The sequence below is a fragment of the Heteronotia binoei genome, chromosome 4, assembly GCF_032191835.1.
Source record: "Heteronotia binoei isolate CCM8104 ecotype False Entrance Well chromosome 4, APGP_CSIRO_Hbin_v1, whole genome shotgun sequence".
NCBI classification, from domain to species: domain Eukaryota; kingdom Metazoa; phylum Chordata; class Lepidosauria; order Squamata; family Gekkonidae; genus Heteronotia; species Heteronotia binoei.
Genome location: NC_083226.1, coordinates 31,359,560 through 31,376,292, shown reverse-complemented (window position 1 = coordinate 31,376,292; position 16,733 = coordinate 31,359,560). Strand labels below are relative to the sequence as shown.

At 42.8% G+C, this 16,733-nt stretch overlaps 1 protein-coding gene across 1 annotated transcript in view; it reads right to left on the bottom strand.

Moving 5' to 3' along the window:
- DNAH6 (dynein axonemal heavy chain 6) overlaps window positions 1-16,733 on the bottom strand; it is a 239,754-nt gene that overhangs the window by 185,391 nt on the left and 37,630 nt on the right. The window contains 8 exon segments of the mRNA XM_060237063.1: window positions 1,736-1,897; window positions 4,697-4,852; window positions 4,951-5,076; window positions 8,297-8,410; window positions 9,046-9,210; window positions 11,418-11,613; window positions 12,930-13,026; window positions 14,892-15,072. Coding sequence (XP_060093046.1) covers window positions 1,736-1,897; window positions 4,697-4,852; window positions 4,951-5,076; window positions 8,297-8,410; window positions 9,046-9,210; window positions 11,418-11,613; window positions 12,930-13,026; window positions 14,892-15,072 — 1,197 coding nt within the window.

Here is a 16,733-nt window from a genome sequence, read left to right as displayed (position 1 = left end):
GAAGTAGCTTGCATGAGGGCTATTCATGTCCTCCCTCCTTGTGGATGGAATATCTGAGTCAAATGGCTAAACTGTTTGACTCTAAAGCAAATACAGAACCATCAACTGCTACAAAGGTGCATTATAATGCAGATTTTGTAAAAACAATAAAAATATCCACGATAACTTAGCTTTATCCAGGGCTTTTAGGGTAGAAAAAGCCCAGCAGGAACTCATTTGTACATTAGACCACACTCCCTGAAGTCACCATTGTTTTGCAAAGGAACTTGTTTGCATATTAGGCCATACCCCCTGACACCAAGCCAGCTGGAATTGCATTCCTGTGTGTTCCTGCTAAAAAAAAAAAGCCCTGGTTTTATCTTTATACAATCTTTTGTTCAGCATCAGCAGGAGAAGCCACTGGACAATCAAAGCACAATCCATCTCCACATCATCTACTCTCAGGACTGGCCTATACATGCAGCCAAACGAGGTGGTAGAATCATGAGGTGTTAGACGGAATTGTACCATTCCAGGCTACCGACTGGGAGGCATTTTTTGAGTACACTCCCAAATAGGAAACTCTCTGCAGTAGAAAAACTAGCATAGCAACATCAGCTATTTTAACACAACCCACCCCCTGTTAGTTTTATACTTACAGGGAGGTTTATGTAGGACAGTATTTAAAAAAATACAATCCTTATCCACAGTCTGAGCTGGTACAATATATTGAACATATGAACATATAAAGCTGCCTTATACTGAATCAGACCCTCGGTCTACCAAAGTCAGTATTATCTACTCAGACTGGCAGCTGCTCTTCAGGGTCTCAAGCTAAGGTTTTTCACAGCTATTTGCCTGGACCCTTTTTAGTTGGAGACGCCAGGGATTGAACCTGGGACCTTCTGCTTACCAAGCAGATGCTCTACCACCGAACCACCGTCCCTCCCCTATTCTATTGTTTCATTCTGCTGCATGTGCACTTCAGGCCTTGAATGAATGAATAATGTGCCATTAAGTCTCAAATGAATAATGTGCCACCAAGTCTCAAATGAGGTGTTCAAGGAAAGAGATGGTGGTTTGCCACTGCCTTCCTCTATATAGCCACCCATCTTCTTGGTGGTCTCCTATCCAAGCACTGACCTTGGCCAACCCTTAGTTCCCAAACTTTGAGGAGCTTGGCTACTCTGGGTTATTTGGGCTACTCGGTCAACCCTTCTCAGTTATCAGAGATCACGGACGCCTTGCAAAATGAACACTCATCCTGCTCAGGGGTGTCAGTAGCCACATTCTCCACAAACCAGCCTACCTCTTTTCTGAGCACAGTTTTCTTACTGATTTATGCTTCAACCCCTTTCCTTCTGCCAGCTTCAAGTATGACATTCAGGGCTTTTTTTTGAGCAGGAACGCAGTTCTGGCTGGCTTGGCATCAGGGGGTTTGGCCTAATATGCAAATGAGCTTCTGCTGGGCTTTTTCTACAAAAATGCCCTAAGCTAAACAACGGTGATGTCAGGGGGTGTGGCCTAATATGAAAATAGGTTCCTGCTGTGCTTTTTCTACAAAAAAGGTCCTCTCCAACAGTCAACAGCACATTGCATTAAAAAAGGACAACACTAACTTTGAATTTGATAAAACTATTGTGTTGTCTTCCAAAATCACAAGCATCAGTTCCCTACTCAGACTGATGAATATAAAACATTACAGAATAAGAATCTTCCACACACAGCATATAAGAATATAGTTTTGGTGCTGTACCTTATAATCCAAGCCATCTGAACAGTTGAACACGACACACTGGATGGCAAGTGCTTTTGCCAGGTCTTTCGTGGTCTCTGTTTTGCCAGTGCCAGCAGGTCCAGCTGGGGCTCCACCTAGGTCCAGTTGCAAGGCTCCCATCAGGCAGAGGTAGCAACGATCCTGACAAGCATCAAGAAAACAACATGGCCCTGGATACTGAATATCAGTCAGAAATGTGGCAGAATAGTGACACCACAATACACCATTGAAGTAGAAGTGCACTTTGACCCTAGAAATCAATACTTGCATTACATATGATTTGCGGGGAGGGGCCATGCCTCAGTGGTAGAGCGTCTGCTTTGCATGCAGAAAGTCCCAGGTTCAGTCTCCAGCACCTCCAGTTGAAAGGTCCATGTAGTAGGTGATGCGAAAGACCTCTGAATGAGATGCTGGAGAGGGCACCACTGGTCTGAATGGATGATACTGGCCTTGATGGACCAATGATCTGATGCAGTATAAGGCGGCTTCATGTGTGATTTAGGTCACTGTCCAAAAGGCCCAGCTATCAGCAACAGAATTCATGGGGGAAAACTTACCATAAGCGCTACGCCACATCATCAGTAGAAACCAGTACCACACATGAGGGGGCAGGAAAAGGAACTTTGGCTTTAACAAACAAATTTGAGATCTAACAATCGTAAGGCACCCAAGGTAACCAATATGCGTGTAAGTCTTTAGGACACTGTCAAACCTTGACATGAGTATGCCTGCACTCCGGACTTTTTTTGTAGAAGGAACTCCTTTGAATATTAGGCCACTCACCCCTGGTGCAGCCAATCCTCCAAGAGCTTACAGGGCCTCTTATTACAGGGCCTACTGTAAGCTCTTGGAGGATTGGCTACATCAGGCATGTGCAAAGGAGTTCCTGCTACAAAAAAGCCCTGGCTATACTGCAGCACCAAATAGATTAGGCAGAGCATCTGAAAATGTAAAAACATGGTTGCACTTACCAGTAGCTGTTATTCACTGAGTGGTCCTCCTGTGCAGGCATTCGCTGGGGACTAGGCATGGGGAGGCCAGCTGTGGAGATGGAAGTTCTGAAGTATTCCAGCGCTTCCTATAGCTCAAGGACCACTCCCCCCAACCTAAGCCACATGATAGTCCTTTCCTCCAAAACCAGCATGTGACCAAGGAGGGAGAGTGCTCCTTCACTCAGTTCTCCCTTTGCCATCATGGAGGAAGGACAGTTCTTCAGAACTTTCATCTCCACTGCTGGCCTGTGCATGCAGTCTCCAATATGGGACTGCTACAGAGATCAACAAAATACTAATTTGCAGTGGGGTGGGGGTGGGAATCTGCAGCTAGAGACTATCAAAAGACTGCAGTGTTCTTCAGTGCTTGCTGAGTGCTTCCTTTGTATGGCTGATAACCATATTTAAGCCTCCATAACTATATCATACCACATCTACCCAGAACAATGCAAAGATTTCAAGTACACTATAAAGTAATGGAGAGCTTCTTAAATCAAACACTGCAGTTATATACAGTTGCTTTAGATAATACAAACCAAGTGAACTGCATGGGAGACCAGCATGTACATTCTTCTTGTAAAGAGCATGTACTTTTAAATGTAAAACACAAAGCAATACAAACATTTGTTAAAAGGGTTCCAAATTGGGGTCATCTAGGACTGCTTCAGAAGTTCCAGATAACATGAAAGGGCAATGACTGGATGGAGGTGAAGTTCTTAAGCCAAGTCTTGTCATGATTGCATTTGACACCCATCCCCAAACATCTTAATGTGGATCTAAATCTTGGTCTGGGCATATAAAATGGTAACGGCTATGCAACTTATAAACACTGAATTTCTTCACTGTGGGGGATGGATTTTGGAAAGAATCATGGGCAGAGGACAAGAAACCAACACCAGTGAAAACCTTAGTATACCAGCATGGCTCGCTATTAAATTTTCTAAAAAAAAAAAATTATTTAGAAAAAAAATTCAATAAAACAGATAATTATATGCTGAAAATGAGAGATACATTAAAAAATTTGCTGAATATCCCTCCAAAGGCCTGTAGGGGTGATGAGGTACTTGATGAAAGCTACTGGAAATGTGATGAGACTAAATGGAAGATCGCTGTAGAGATAATCAGCCTTGCAACATGCATAATTCATGCACCATGTACGAACAGTCAGCTCCTTCATGTGCGTAACTGGAGAAATAAGCTACCTGACTAAGGGGTTGCAAATAATCATCCTCTAGTTAATAGTATTCACCCATTACTACAGTGGCATTTTAACTATAGCTTGGAGTCCTGCCAAAGTGCCTACAATGATAAATTGAATCTATCCCAAATACTAGACATGGAAGAATAAGTTACTGGGCGTTCCAAGATGGCAAGAAAAAAGCAGGCACTGAGAGGCCAGAGCCTCTCTTAGAGAATGCAGTCTAAGTAAGCATATGCAACTTCTGCAGAACACAACTGAATCAGTTCAGGATTCATAAAAACTAAGCAGCATTACAATACCACAAGTGGGAGTCATGAAAGAGTGAATTCAGAAAAGAATTTTAAGTGTGAAGAGTTGTTAAAATGTTCTCTTATTCAGTCCTACTATCACCTCTGGGTTTGGAGGTTTTGTGGTGCTTCAAAAACCTGAAAAATAACCCTGAACAGAGATAACAGTGAGACAACAAAAATGATGGCCCTATCAGACCACCTGAAAAGCCTCTTGAAAACTACTTTTGATCTCCATTCCCCGTAGAAGTAATTCTGAGTGTAGAAATTCTAAATACTTCACATTGCCTATTCATAAGCTTTTGGAACTTTTTTCAAAATGAAAATACAAAAGTTTTTATAAAAAGGAATTATGCGGAAGAGATGAACTCTACTCATTACCAATTTATATCGCAAGCACAAGGTTTTTTTTTTTTTAATAATTTAACGTTCATGCAAGAAGACAAAAGTAAAGTCTTACTGTAAGTGGGGTGATCACTAATCTTGGGCATGCCCCCAGATATTCATAACCATAAGTGTACTGAGACAAAGCCATCCTAGCCACACAGTTGTCCAGATCAAGGTCCCAATAGTAACGCAGTTGTCTTTGCCAATCAAAGTTGTACACAGAGTCCACCTTCACAAATAACAGAAAATGTTATATGAGAGCTTCATTTTAAAAGTAGTTTTAAAAACGGTAAAAGTACAAATATTACATCAATAACTGTAACATACCTTTTGTTGAACAAGTTCAGTAACGATATCTCTTGCATGTACATCAATAGTTATGAGTGCTGTTATGATATTTCTGTGGAGTTTGGGAAGGATGCCGCGAACGAGTGAAGCCAATGCGTTCAATCTCTATGAAATCAGAACAAATGAAAGCTGTGAGGAAATGCATTTTTCTTTGGAGCTCTAAACAGAGCAAAACCTTCACCTTTAATTTTAAAAAAGTTTTATCTCTTTTGGCAGAGAACAGGCAGGAAGAGAAGGGAGGTCAATTTAATTGCTCACCTTTACCACCATTTAGAAATGCTAATAGGTCTAGTGAGAGATTATGGGATGATCAATCTTCCTCCCAACACCAACTAGGAAGGTGACATCCAGCAGGAAAGAAGAGATTTGGAGGACTTAGGGTGGGAGGAGAAACAGAGATGATAAAACTCTTCAAAATGAGGAGGCGAAGGAGGCTGCCTTTTGTGCTGATTCCATCAAGCAGTCAGAAGTCTCACCCAGGGTCTGTAAGAGGCAGCCATTGCATGCGCTGACCCACCACCTGAACAGGGGCTTCAGAGTGATTGGAGCCCTTTAGAACAACTGTAACCTTTCAAGGTAAGGAGCCCAACTCATATTGAAATCCACAGGGGCATGTGCAGAGAGAGGGATGGAGGAACTGCATTTTACTTTTTGTTTTGATCCTGGGCTCATTTCGGTGCTGTACTGAAAGTGTGGGTGGGGACATTTCCTGGAGAGCCAGTTTGGTGTAGTGGTTAAGTGTGCAGACCTTTATCTGGGCGAACCGGGTTTGATTCCCCACTCCTCCACTTGCAGCTGCTGGAATGGCCTTGGGTCAGCCACAGCTCTTGCAGGAGTTGTCGTTGAAAGGGCAGCTTCTGGGAGAGCTCTCTCAGCCCCACCCACCTCACAGGGTGTCTGTTGTGGGTGGTGGTGGGGAGATATAGGAGATTGTAAGCCGCTCTGAGACTCTGATTCAGATAGAAGCGTGGGGTATCATTCTGCAGTCTTCTTCCTAATAAATACTTTATAACTTTTAATCTGTATCACCTTAGAACTCCATTGTTCTCACCACACTATTTTTAAAGGGAGGGCCAGGAAGAAGGGGGCAGTTAGTTGGCAAGCAGCTACTCCCTCAGCAGTGCACAAAGCTGTAAGCTGTCCCCAGAGTAACCAGACACTGGATAGTGGGAGACACAGAGGCAATGCCTGGGGATGAGTGAGAAGCAGGGAGCCCTGGCCCTCTCAGTAGGCAATTACTACAAACACTAGGTGGCGGTAGCAGCTGAACACACACACACAGAGAAAAGCCATTCCAGGTGCTTGGAAAACCAGGTGGAGACCTCAGGCAGCCCCTGGGGCCCAGCTACCTTGGTGGAATAGGACCCACATGCCAGAGCAGGCTATTCCACCACAAAAGCGAATACTCATTTAGGTTTCTGTCCTAAAACTGATCCAATAAAATTTTAAACTCCCGGATTAAAATTTAAATTTTAGGGACAGCCCCATCCATCTCAAACAATATACCTGTTCTTAAATTACTTGCATTTCCAGTCAATGGTTTCTCCATAAAGAGTTGGATGTAGTGGACCTATTCCATTGGCGGAAGCACTGTCTTCTAGTAGAAGGTGCTGCTCTCTGATTCAAGAAAATCAGCCTTTTGTATTAGGAAAAGGTTCCTTCCACCAGCGGAAAACACTTCTGCTAACAGAAGAGATCCACAAGATCCAGCACGTTGTCTGCATTAAGGTTTAATTTAATTGCATTCATCTAATCCCAGACACTGCAGCTCAGACCTTCAGACAACTTCATCTAGTTGTCTCACACACACACACGTTAAACAGAATGAGGACCAAGATGGAACCTTGAGGCATCCTGCATAACAAATGCTAATGGGTAAAACAGAATTCCCCAGTACTACCTGTTGGCACCTACTCTTCAAGAAGGATTAGAGCAATATAAAATAGTGCCATTCAGTCCCAATTTAGCAAGGTATTTCTGATGTATACTATAACACACAATGCTTCTGAGAGATCTAGGGGAACCAGCAAGGACATACTCCCATGTACATTTCCTAGCACAAACAGTCCACTATCATCCACATTTTATACATATAACTATAAAACGTTTTACATGCACTGAGGCTTATGGAAGGAACACCGCTCCCTCCCCCCCAATCATGGGATGGCAAACTAATGAAAATAGGATTAAGGTTTAAACTTGGAGAACAGAGAAGCTCCCTGGAGTTTATTCTGACAAGTTCCTGGATTGCACAGCATCTTTTGTCCAAGGCTCCAAAGCATTTGTGAGACTGCCCATTGTTTTATGAAGCCTTTAAAATTAACCCTTGAGAGATGTTTATTTAGCCCTGTTTTATGTCTTCAAGACATGGATTCAAGTAGGCCTAAATAGAATATGCCTCTTGTCTATCTGCATAAACTCTTTTTATGGTCTGGGCAGTAAAATAGCTTCTAAGAAAAATCTCTACCACAAGACTTCTATTTATTTTCCCCAAAAGGATAATAGGTTAAAAGGATAGAATTCAAGCATTCAAAATATGTAACCCAATCAAACATAGCACCATACCCTAAAGCAAATAGGAAATCAAAAGACTGACAAAGATACCGCAATTATAAAATGAAACAGAGTATCATACATGCCAATTTCCCTAAACATAAACATGCTTCCATATTTTGTGATCGAAACTACTATGACTCATTTAAGCATCTATGTTATAGGATAGTAGAAAAGAGTAAAAGCCCAGGACAGCCAGTTTGGTGTAGTGGTTAAGTGCACGGACTGTTATCTGGGAGATCCAGGTTTGATTCCCCACTCCTCCACTTGCAGCTGCTGGAATGGCCTTGGGTCAGCCATAGCTCTCATGGGAGTTGTCCTTGAAAGGGCAGCTGCTATGAGAGTCCTCTCAGCCCCCCCCCCCCACCTCACAGGGTGTTTGTTGTGGGGGAGGAAGATAAAGGAGATTGTGAGCTGCTCTGATTCAGAGTGGGGGGTGGAATATAAATCCAATGTCTTCTATCTTCTACTAGCCTTAGACTTACAAAGTTTGTGGTAGGGTCACTGCTCACGTCTTCAGATTGTTAAGGGGCAGTAAAAGTGAGAACTCTGACATTATTTGGATAAAGAATTCATTCCCCCCAGCCTGTGACTGAAATCATTTTGCATCGAGCACAACATACTTGAGTAGTCTGCAGATAAACTGAAAGTGATCCATTGCAATAAAAAGGTATTACCCTAATGGATTATTTTAAAAGAGACTATAGCAATAACGCACAGGAAAAGCCCAAATAATGATTTCTTTGAAAAACTGAGAGGTATGAAAACTCACATCAAAGTTCTCAGTTTCAAATTCTGTCAAAGCTTCTAAATGATCAACATCCTCTCCTTCTAAACACTGGGTTAGATCACGGCACCACATGAGCTGAGAAATGGTGAGCACAACCTGTGCAAAGAAAACACAGCAGAACATAGAGACATCTGGTGTCTGTTAACGAAGGTAACTTCTGACTACAGCATATACAGTGTCTTCTCCTTATCCTGCTGAGAATTTCTCCTGTACAAGTCCCACTGAATGGAAGCTAGCAAGAATGCTGTTCTCCTGTACAGCTCCCATTTGTTCAATGGATGTTACATGGGAGCCCTTGGTCTTTGCCATTTTTTGTTCAGGGTAAACAGCTACCTCTAGCAAGGATAAAAGCTACAAAGGGGACCGATTTGGGAAATTCCATCAGTAGGTACATGGGCATGTTTAAGCATACGATCGCCATCCTGGACACTTTGCAAGATTTGGCAGTGGAAAGTGCTGTCAAGTCACAGCTGACTTATGGCAACCCCATAGGGTTTTCGAGGCAAGAGATGTTCAGTGTTGATTAGTCAATGACTGGCTGCCACACACAACCCTGGTATTGCTTGGAGGTCTCCAAATACTAGCCAGGGCCTACCCTTTTTAGCTTCTGGGATCTGATGAGATCAGGCTAGCCCCTAGACTTTTCAAGTCAGGGCTCAATAAGACTGACTGGACAGGGAAAAACAAACCAACCAACCTGAGTGCCTGTAAGCTCAAATGACTGCCATTACCTGAGAGGGATGTCCAGCCACAACCCATTCTACTCTCTCCTTTATCTGATAATCAGCAATGGCAGCTTTGCTGAGGCGCCTAAGGGAAGTGAACATTGCTTCTTCGACTTTGCCAAGCCAGTCTTCAACATTTCCTCTGGCCTTAAGTCCTTTTCCTAAGCCGACCTTTAAAAAAAGCAATTGTTTCATTTAATCTTTATCCTACTCTTTAAATTCATAGCACAGCAAGTATATGTTTCTCTTAAAATTATTAACACCACAATAAAAGTGACCAGCCAGATTTCCCTACATTTAAAAGTGAAATAGTGGCTCATGCCACTTATAAGAAGAGTTAAACAATTCACACACACACAAGATATTAATATAATACAGGGGTGTCAAACTCATTTGTTATGAGGGCCAGATCTGACATAAATGAGACCTTGTCGGGCCGGGCCATGTGTGTACCTATTTGAGATTAGGTAGCAGAGATATAAACTTTTTAAAGGACTCAGACAAATAAGACTAAAGATTTTTAAAAATATATTAAAATAAAACATGCTTTAAACATTAGCACTCACTGGTCTTAAAGGTGCTTTCTTTGTATTTCTCTCATGGGGTTCAGGGAACTGGGCAAAGGGAGCTCTGGCTCTTTCCTTCCTTCCCCAGGGGACTAGGAGGGGGAGGAACCTCAGCCAATGGAGAAAATTGAGGTTTTGCTGTGTAGCTCCTGTGTGATTGAGCAAGCCTTGCAAAGCAAGGCGAGATGCAGCAGGAAGCAAGAGAGAGGGACAAGAAAGCAGATGAGCCAGTTGCTTAGGGCCTGATAGGAGCCCTCCAGGGACTTGATTCGGCCCCCGAGCCGCATGTTTGACACCCCTCATTAATATCTGGGGATCCTCAATTATGTGGAAAACATATGCATTTGTAAATTAACCAGAAGCAGAAAAACACCCCCCTCCCAAAAAAAAAAACCTAATGAGAACTGAGTATGCTTCAAGAGTCACAGAAAAATATGAATGTGTATGTCAACCACCAGCTGCAGGCAGATGGGAAGCATTCAAAGTCTATGCTGTGCCAGGAGATACACAGGAAAATAGCTTTTATCTAATCCCATTCTGCTCAGGCTCCACAGCAGATGCTTCCCTTCCAACATGGCTGTTACGGCGAAAGGTATCCTTACCAGTCACTCTGATGCCCTATCCTGTTTATGTGTCTCTGATCTATGAACAGACTAGATTAATCCTCTGGCAGGGGTCCCAACCGAGCAGAGGAGTTGGGGTGCAATGAATTATTATTCATTGCAATTATTATTCATTGCACACCTGGAGATTTTCCTGGCTATGGAGAACCTTTTCTTTCTTTTGTGTGTGGACCCACACTGGAGCACCAGGACATCATGATTAGGTTTAGTGAAGGTCGAAGCAGCTATTATTCTACTCTTCACTTTCAGCCCAGCTTCCCAAGGTGACCAAAAACAAAATGCTGGACAGGGTAATGCACATGAGGCCGAGCTGCAAAAGCCAGTGTAGAGGTAGGAGCGAGTTTATTCCTACAGTGGAAGTGAATGACTGCCATTCTCTCATGCTTCCATCCCTCACCATGGGTAGCTTCTGGAACCCACAGAGATAGATCAAGTTGGGTAGCCATGTTGGGCAGCAGTAGAAAAGAGTAAGAGTCCAGTAGCGCCTTGAAGATTAACAAGATTTGTGGCAGGTTAGGAGTTTTCATGGGTAACTGCTCGCTTCTTCAGATACAGGCTAGAATGCTATGAATTAGCAGGCAGATGACAACAGAAGTGCCTACCGCCTCTCTCTGTATATCACACCTAATCCAATCACACCTACTACTGTCATTTGCCTGCTAGTGTCATTTGGCATCTGAAATCATTCCACCCTCCAATATATAGGACAGATGGACTCACATTCTAGCAGTATCTGAAGAAGTGAGCGGTGATTCATGAAAGCTCATACCCTACTACAAATGTTAGCTTTAAAGTGCTACTGGACTCTTACTCTTTTCTATTGGAACCCATGCATTCCAATGGGTGTGCAGTGTGTCTATATACCAGTGAAGCATGGCATGCTCCCTCCCATACACACAAGGGAGCTTCCAATCAGAAAACACAGCATCTGTGGAACCCGAAGGGAAGGTAAAGAGAGCAGAAAAGAGAATCTTCCTGCCTTTTAGCCAACTACCTGCCTCTTATCATTAGGAGCACCAAGAGGATCTGAATACTTGTACTCGGGATTGGGCTAAACCAAGCTATTTGCTGAGTAGTGTGAAATGAAGAGGGCAGACAGAATCATGCATCACTACTTGCGATATACCAGCTGTCCTTTCCTAGACATTTACAGCCCATCGTGAGAGACTGTTATTAAACAACTGCTTACCCGCTCCCCTTCTGGTGACAACATTGCTAAAATATCATTGGTGAGAACCTTTTCTTCTCCCTCGGCTGGAGCCATAAGAGCAAATTCCAGTTTAGAGATGGAATCAAAGCACTTCCTTAAATGGGGCTGAACAGCTTGAGGATTGCGAGTCTGAGCCAAAATCTCCAAAAGTTCATCATTCGATAGAAAGTAAAACCTACATGGAGATGATAATAGAAATGTTAAAAGTGCAATTTTTGAAAACGTATTTTGCTTATTTATAAAATTATATTTTACATAAAACAGGGTAATTTTAGGCAAAAGGCCTTTTTTTTGCCTTCAAGTCACAGCTGACTTATGGTAACCTAATGGGGTTTCCCAGGCAAGAGACGTTCAGGGGTGGTTTGCCATTGCCTGCCTCCACATCACAACTCTGCTATTCCTTAACTGTCTCCCAGCCAAATACTAGCTGAGGCCACCCTTCCTTAGCTTCCAAGATCTGACAAGACTGAGCTAGACTGGGCTATCCAGCTCAAGGCGGGCAGATGGCATACTCCAGGGGTGTTGGCTCATTTGTTATGAGGGTCGGATCTGACATAAAAGAGACCTTGTTGGGCCGGCCCTTGTTTGGTTGGGCCAAACCATGTCGGGCTGGGCCATGATTGTACCTATTTAAGATCAGGTAGCAGAGATATAAATTTTATAAAGAACACAGACAAATACAAATATATATTTGTTAAAAAACTTAAAACATGCTTAAAATGTTAGAACTCATTGCTCTTAAAAGTGCTTTCTTTATATTTCTCCATGGGACCCAGGGAACTGGGCAAAGGAAGCTCTGGCTCTTTCCTTCCTTCTCCAGGGACTGGGGTGGGTGGTGGAGGAGATTCAGTCAATAGAAGGAAGAGAGGCTTAGCTCAGTAGCTCTGCTGTGCAACTGAGAGAGCCTGGCAAAGCAAGCAATTCCTCCCTTCTTCCTCCCCAAGGGAGGAGCCTCAGCCAATGGAGAAAATAGAGGTTTTGCTCTGTAGCTCCTGTGCAATTGAGCAAACCTTGCAAAGCTAGCTGTTATGCAGAAGGAAGCAAGAGAGAGGGAGAAGGAAGCAGATGACAGCCAGTTGCTCGGGAGCCTGATAGGAGCCCTTCAGGAGCCTGATTCGGCCTCCGAACTGCATGTTTGACACCCCTGTCCTACTCTATTGTAAAATAAATTACTCTCACTTATTTCAGTGGAACTTATTAACAAACAAATGTAAGACTGGAGACTACATCAGGTCGAATCAAGCAGTTACATTGTACACTATTTCCAACAACTTAAACCCTTAGGAACATGATCCAGCTGAAGCTGAATGCATTTAGGTCATCACTGATTGGAATGAAAAGAATTACCTTTCCCATTGAAAACAATGTTTAACTCTTCCATGAAATCAACTGGACTACAAAATGCTCAGCTGTAGCTAGACCATATCCCTCATTATAAGAAAAAAACCACAGTGTTCAGACTTCATTATTTTTTACTCAGTCACAACTAACCTGGGGAAGATAACTCTCTTGGACTCCAAATATGCCTCCAGGCACTTCTGAATTTGATCAAGAAGGGCATTGTTATTCTGGAAGGTCTCTAACAGGCCTGTATTGGAGAAGCAACATTTAATAAACTTGCACACTGAAAATAAAAAGGCATGCACGTGTACTGGATTGAAAAAGGAGAAGGAAAAGAAAATTGTAATGCAGACTGCCTTCAAATGTTATGCACGCTAATGAAATCTATTAATTTATTAGCTGCCTTTCTATCTTATGGAACTCAAGCCATCTTACAATATAAATGGAACATAAAACTACATAAAACACATAAACGGCTATGGATTAAAATTATAATTTAAAACTGCCAATAGGCAGAAAAATTAAACAAATTGAATTTCACTCTGAATATAAGTTTTCAGCTAAGGATCAAGACTGGACAGGGACACCCCCCTGGAGAGATTGTTCCATAACTGTGGAGTTGCCACTGAAGAGGTCCTCTCTCGTGTACCCGCCAGATGAGCTTTTTTGGTTAATGGGACAGTTAAGAGGGCCTCTCCTGAGATCTTAATTCCTGGGCAGGAGCATATTTTATACTTTATTACTTGAGATTACTATTCTGGCCTCTCCTGCAAATGGACTCAAAGCGGGTTATGATAGTAAGACAAATATAAACAGTTCTGCATAAAATCAGAAACTAAAACCTAGAACAAAATCATTTGTTATGAGGGCCGAATCTGACATAAATAAGACCTTGTTGGGCCGGGTCATGTCAGACTGGGCCATGTGTGTACCTTTTTAAGATTAGGTAGCAGAGATATAAACTTTATAAAGGACACAGACACAAACACAATTAAAAGGGTTTTTTAAAAAAAAACCCTTAAAACATTAGCACTCATCTATCTTAAAGGTGCTTTCTTTGCATTTCTCCCATGGGATCCAGGGAACTGGACAAAAGAAGCTGTCTCTCTTTCCTTCCTTCCCCAGGGAACCAGGAAGGGGAAGAGCCTCAGTGAATAGAAGGAAGAGAGGCTTGGCTCAGTAGCTCTACTGTACAATTGAGAGAGCCTGGCAAAGCAAGCTATCCCTCCTCCCCTTCCTCCCTAAGGGAGGAGCCTCAGCCAATGGAGGAAAACAGAAGTTTTGCTCTGTAGTTCCTGTGCGATTGAGCAAATCTTGCAAAGCAAGCTGTTATGCAGAAAGAAGCAAGAGAGAGAGAAGGAAGCAGATGACAGCCAGTTACTCGGGGGTCTGATAGCAGCCCTCCGGGGGCCTGATTCAGCCACCGGGCTGCATGTTTAACATCCCTGACCTAGAAGTTTAGTTCATTAACAAAGGTGGTGAGCTAAAAACCAGCAAAGTCAACCAAGTTCCACGGTTGTACTGCAAATATGCACTAGGGCCCGCATATCTAAGTAGGCCAGGCCATCACGTATTGCATAACTGGTGCAATGTGCAGCACAGGCAGATTACAGCAGGGGAGGCCAATATAGCCAGTTACCCGTCGCCTCAACCAAAGGCCTGGTGGAACAGTTCTGTTTGCAGGCCCTGCAAAATTATACTAAGTCCCTGGTCTCACTTGGGAGAATGTTCCACCAGGCTGGTTCCGGAAAAGGCAAAAAAGACTACATGAAACAATAAGATTGATATCAGTTACAATACAAGAAGAAAATGCAGGATGTCTGAGAAGGCTCATTTGTGTATTTAAAAAAGATAAAGCAGAATCACATTCTTACTAGGTTGCTTACATGTATTAAGCAAAGTGGCTGTTGAAAATCACTGCGGTAGAGTAAAGTACCCCACAGACAAATATCCGCCTTGTGAACATAGGCATGGCTTGTCAAAAATAATGACAATAAGCCCTGGCACAGCATTTACGGCCTGTTTTTGTTTCCCCCCCCCCCCCCCAAACAATACACACAAGGATCTTATTTTATTATGGCCAGGAGGTTGCTACTTCAGACAAGTTAATACCAGGCTGAGTAGCTGCTCGGAGGGCATTTGGCAGACGATTCACTTTTCTCATAATTTCCTTCCAGGACTTGTCCACCTGCAGGAACATCTTTGCTTCTGCCGGCAGCTGTCTCTGAATATCGGGGGCGCTAAAAATACTTTCCAAGTAGAGCCAGTTTCTCTGACATGTCAGCCATTCTTCCTGGAAAATAAAGAAATGCTTTTAGATAGCCTTCTAAATTAGAAAAACAAAACAAAGAGCAGAAGTGGCTTTGTGATCCTCAGTGGACTGTACAAATGCAACGTATGAAGGTGTTGTGGTCTCCGGTTCTAGTTTTCTGCCTATGAAAGGAAGCTCCTCAGTCTCTGCCCTTGTTACTGAGGGAGGAAGAGAGCTGTTTAGCCCAGTTCATAGTGAGAACATCTGTAGTTAAGATATATAGTGCTTTAGTTTACAAATAAATGTATAAAATTTCTTCGTCTAGAGCAATACTGTTGCTGAATGCATACCCATATTCCTCTTGTGTAAGAGATCAACAAGGTCTTTTACAATCTGCGTCACTTTATAACTGGACATTTTCATCATCAGCACAGCAGATATTCCTCCTATTTCCTTGACTTGATCACCATTTTCTCAGCCATATAAACTGAAAAATCCTATAAACTTTTAAGATTCTCCTTGGGTGGTTAGGATTATTTTTGCCACTATCCTTAATTATATTTACTTATTTTATTCAGGGTATCTGAAGAAGTGTGCTAGCACACAAAAGCTTATACCTTGAATAAAATTTTATTGGTCTTAAAGATGCCACTAGATTGAAACTTTGTTCCGCTGCTTCAGACCAACATGGCTACCCACCTGAATCTATTTTTTTCTTATTTTATCCTTTCAGAGTAATCAGAAGTTCATTCCAAATAAGTGTAAGTATGGGCTGAAACAATGGAGGTATTCCAAGCACAAAAGAGAGGCATGTGTTTCACTGCCCTCTCTATTAATGGGGATGGGGAGGCACAGTGTAGCATGTATAGTGACAGGATTGATGATTAAGGCATTCATGATAAATAGAACAAGGTTGGTGTCTGGCATAGGAGGATCTGGGGAAGATCCTGCTAGCTGGCTGGCTAGCTGAATAACAGCTCACCGAATTTGTTCTCTTTGCCCCTTGGCATAACCAGAAGCATGAACTGAAGGGGGGGGGGGGGGAAGAAGAAGAAGAAGAAGAAGAAGAAGAAGAAGAAGAAGAAGAAGAAGAAGAAGAAGAAGAAGAAGAAGAAGAAGAAGAAGAAGAAGAAGAAGAAGAAGAAGAAGAAGAAGAAGAAGAAGAAGAAGAAGAAGAAGAAGAAGAAGAAGAAGAAGAAGAAGAAGAAGAAGAAGAAGAAGAAGAAGAAGAAGAGGAGGAGGAGGAGGAGGAGGAGGAGGAGGAGGGAGGAGGAGGAGGAGGAGGAGGAGATGGAGATTAGATTTATACCCCACCCTTCACTACCCAAAGGAATTTCAGAGCTTACAACTTCCTTTCCCTTCCTCTTCCCACAACAAACACCCTGTAAGGAGGTGGGGCTCAGAGAGCTCTTTCAAGAACTGCTCTTAAGAGAACAGCTCTGAGAGAGTTTGTGACTGACCCAAGGTCATGCCAGCAGCTGTGCGGAGGAGTGGGGAATCAACCCCAATTCTCATAGATTAGAGTCCGTGCTCTTAACCACTACATCACACTGCCTGGACATGACCTCTCATTACTCAGAAGCTTCTCCTTTTCCTGTTTGCTTCTGTTCTATTTTGTTCTGCAATGGTAGCTTGGGGTCCCCTCGGGGGGGGGGGGGGGGGAGCAGAATATAAATAAGCAAAATATGTTACACTTATGATTT